Source organism: Sinocyclocheilus anshuiensis, unplaced genomic scaffold, assembly GCF_001515605.1.
Source record: "Sinocyclocheilus anshuiensis isolate Anshui unplaced genomic scaffold, SAMN03320099.WGS_v1.1 scaffold2470, whole genome shotgun sequence".
Taxonomy (NCBI): Eukaryota; Metazoa; Chordata; class Actinopteri; order Cypriniformes; family Cyprinidae; genus Sinocyclocheilus; species Sinocyclocheilus anshuiensis.
In genome coordinates, this window is record NW_015560624.1 from 88,108 (window position 1) to 91,929 (window position 3,822).

Consider the following 3,822-nt stretch of genomic DNA (forward strand, 5'->3'; position numbering starts at 1 on the left):
GACGAGAATGAGCCGCTGGAGGATGATGTTATTTCATTAACATCGTCTGATCCAGGGGCCAGTGCTCTGTTGGGTTCAGCCCAGGAAGAGCAGGACATGTCTGAGGAGGGCGAAGAAGCTGAGGCTGAGCCTTCCCAATCCTCCTGCCCTGCGTATGATGAGCTTTTTGAAAGTTATGGATCGCACCACGGCGAGGCTTTACTTGAACGTTATCTTTCTGGCCATAACCCTCCAGGTCAGGTGAGCCTTCTTTTCTTCCTGATCTCCATACAGAGATCGAGAAGGAATGGAAGAGGCCGTTTTCCTCACGCATCCATCGATTCCTAGGTCCTCAGTGAGCACCCCCTCTGTTGGATTCAGAAACCAGGTGCTCGACTTGCAGAGTTTATCTCACTCGTTGATATGATGTCCAGCCGGTATGATAGGGCTGGTTTCGGCTTCATGCGGCCAGGTCACAGGCTTCTGCGGGAGCCTTCTTGATCATCAGGCCCCCGGCACCTTAGAGGGTTGTATTTGAGCTTGCCTCTCTCGTTTTGCTCAGTACTTCCGGGCATCTGTGAACAGTTATGTTATGTTTTGCCCACTTTTCTGAAATCCTGTATGGTAAGGGTTATGCGTTATTAGCCTCGTTCCCTTTCTCTGAGTTGGCTTAGACTCCAGTACTTGGGCTCCACTCAACCAGTGTGTCTCTGTTGACACACTTTTGAAGCATCGCTCCCCTCACCATTGAGGGTTATTGTGAGCTTGGTGCTTTCTTTCGAGCGTTTGAATTCTCTCCCTTTCTGAGGAGTTGGATTCCTCGCTCCGTGGGCTGTTCTCGTGGTAGTGTTTAGCAGTGCTCCCCTTTATCAAAGAGTTGCCTATGAGCACGCTACTCCTTTCTGAATTCAGAGTTCTCCTCTCACGTGAGAGTTGAGTTATCTGTTTTTCCCATAGCACCTGGAACCGGCAACATTAGGCGAACTAGGCCCTTCCTCTGCCTCCCTGGTGCGCTGAGTTTTTGGCTAAGCTTGCAGTACGCTTACCCTTCTGATTTCTAACGAACATGCTGTAGGTCGAGCCCCCTCTCGACTGAGAGCTAGGTGTGTTTCTCCCTCAGCTAGGTAACTTACTGCTAGCCAGTGCTCCCGGTGCCTATTTATACTATAGTCACACAGTAGTCACACGGTAGTGACGTCATGGCTGTCGCCGGCCGACTTGTTGTTGGTGTTTTTTCAATGTATGCTTCAGACACGGGTCATGACGAGGCGTTCCCCATAGCGACCCCTAGAGGACGCAGTGTCTCGTTCCCTACTCAGGGAACCATGGTTACATACGTAACCAGAGACGTTTTTATGAGTTCTCCAAACTATAAAAACACAATTTAAAAAAAATTAATATTCATGACCGTGGGAATCCTGGTAAAAGTTTTTAAATCCCCAGGAGTTAAAAGATCTGAACAGAGTTAAACTACACTAAAGAAATAGAAACTAAAGCGTTCACCAGATGAAGATGAAGTGGCAGTGCCAGCGTCTTCTGTGAGCTTTCCATCGTGCTGTTGACAGACAGAAGATGAACAGCGTCTGAGTTACATCGACACTCACTCACCTGAGATAGAGACGCAAATGAGATGAGACCCAGACTCCAGCTGATGTCTGTCCTGTTCCTTACCTTCTTGTTTTTCTCTCCGTCTGATTCAGACTCACCTCCTGAATCCTGTAAGCAAGTTATAATGAGCTCAACTTGTGAATTTGGTTTCAACACTTTGAACTCAAACTACAGTCATTGAGAGATGTGAGTCAGACGTATTGTGTCTATTATGAACAGTTATACAACAGAGAGTTCCGGTCCTTGATTCTGATTGGCTGAGCCACGTTCAAAGCTGTTGTAAATTACTCTACAAACACACACCTTTGTTTACGTTTGTCTTTTGCTCGGCAACCACTTTGTTAGAACCACAACTGATTCTGAGGAACTACATTGTTTGGTGGAAGAATACTGTTTTTATTAATATCATTACACTTTATTTGCTCTGTTTTATTTTGTGAAACCTTACTACGTATATGGAATAACCGTTTTATAAAAGCAATAAGCCCCGTGAAGCCGTGGTTTACAGTGAATTTATAACAGCTAAGGGGGTTTTAGGACAACGCCCCTTAGCTGTTATAAATTCACTGTAAACCACGGCTTCTTGGGGCGTATTGCTTTAAGAGCTGCTGCTTTAATTGCCACATGGCAATAAACTTATAAGAGACAGATAAACTTCTCTTAAACATTAACATGAAATCAAAATGAGTCCCATTTATTTTACGTCGTCTCTTGTTGACTTTAATGACTTTTTGTCTGCATTTAATGAAAAACACACAAATGTAATGATTTCTAGAACTTTATAAGCCTTCAGGCTGCATTGTACCTTCTTCTTTTCCTTTTTCTTTTTCTTCTTTTTGTCTTTCTTCTTCTTCTTCTTCTTCTTCTTCTCATCTTCACTGGAGCTGTCAGAGGAAGAACTGCTTGATTCCTGAAAAAGAGAGAAGAGATGAAGATTAACTTGCATTAAACAAGCATTATTGAAACTGATTTCTGCCACAGGTTAAAAAAAATAATAAAAAAGGTAATTGTGACTTTTTCTCACAATTTTAAGAAAAACCTCAGAATTGCTATAAACTTGTAATTATGAAAATAAATACGTAGGTGGTTTTTTTTTTTAGTATTTTGAATTAAAATTTATTTTGTATTTTCCATTTTTTTTATCGTTTTTATAAGTTTTTATTTCAGTTATTTTAGTAAGTCAAGTCTAACTTAATGAAAATGAGAAATGGTCCTTTGACAGCTAGCTGAAATAAAATAAGTTTAAGTTTGAGAATTAGGAGATATAAAAACTAAATTGTGAGATAAGTCACAATTACCTTTTAAAAAAAATGTAAACTTAAAATTGAGGGAAAAAAAAAAAGTAATTATCTTTTAAAAAATGTTTTATAGTGTGGGAATAAAAGCAGCATCCATTAAACAACTAATCAACACACAAAAATGCTTGTTGCTGTACCTTCTTCTTCTTGGTCTTCTTCTTCTTCTTCTTCTTCTTGTGATCATCCTCGCTGTCTGAGGAGGAAGATGAGCTGGAATCCTAAGAAACACAGAAGATACAGAGATTTCAGATTCCAGACAGATACTGTGAAAATAAAACGCTTTCAAACCTCTGCGCTTCATACCTTCTTCATCTTCTTCTTCTTTTTCTTATCCTTCTTCTGCTTCTTTTTATTTTTCTTCTTCTTCTTCTTCTTTTTCTTCTTCTTTTCATTCTCGCTGTCTGAACTGATTGCAGCTGCATCCTGGGAAAAATTATCAAAATTAATCGAGCAAAAAGTAAGCACTAAAAAGCGAGCAAACAAAATGTGAGACATTATCCTGGAAACTAAAAAAAAAATTAAAAAAGTAAGGTCATTCATATAATAGAGCAGAGGCAGTCTCAATGAACAGGAGAAATTACTTTGTCTTTCTTCTTTTTCTTCTCCTCGTCTCCTTTAGTTTCTCCTGCAGGAGTTAATTCAGTATTTCCCTCCAGACCTGAAAACATCACAGACTTCAGAAGACCAGTGGGAAAAATACAAGATGATTAGCAGAACGAGCTGTTCTTCCACGCAACAAAAGAATACAATTACTAGTGACTGGCTAGCTCAAAAAAAAAAAACTAAAAAAAAACATTTTTTTAAATAAAAATACTAAACAAACAAACAAAAATTATACTGTGCAGCAAGCCAAATTCATTTATGCAACAAGCTTATTTCCGGCTTTCATATGCATCACATATGACAGACACACACACACACACAGACACACAGACAC

The 3,822-nt window shown here is 39.9% G+C and overlaps 1 protein-coding gene across 1 annotated transcript in view; it reads right to left on the reverse strand.

Annotated features, from left to right (window-relative positions):
• Nucleotides 1–3,822, reverse strand: part of LOC107681913 (cylicin-1-like) — a 58,506-nt gene that overhangs the window by 8,429 nt on the left and 46,255 nt on the right. Inside the window, exons 11-16 of the mRNA XM_016478285.1 lie at nt 3,467–3,543; nt 3,189–3,308; nt 3,023–3,103; nt 2,393–2,497; nt 1,651–1,695; nt 1,483–1,534 (exon numbers count right to left, since the gene is read on the reverse strand). Coding sequence (XP_016333771.1) covers nt 1,483–1,534; nt 1,651–1,695; nt 2,393–2,497; nt 3,023–3,103; nt 3,189–3,308; nt 3,467–3,543 — 480 coding nt within the window. The remainder of the gene's footprint in view (nt 1–1,482; nt 1,535–1,650; nt 1,696–2,392; nt 2,498–3,022; nt 3,104–3,188; nt 3,309–3,466; nt 3,544–3,822) is intronic.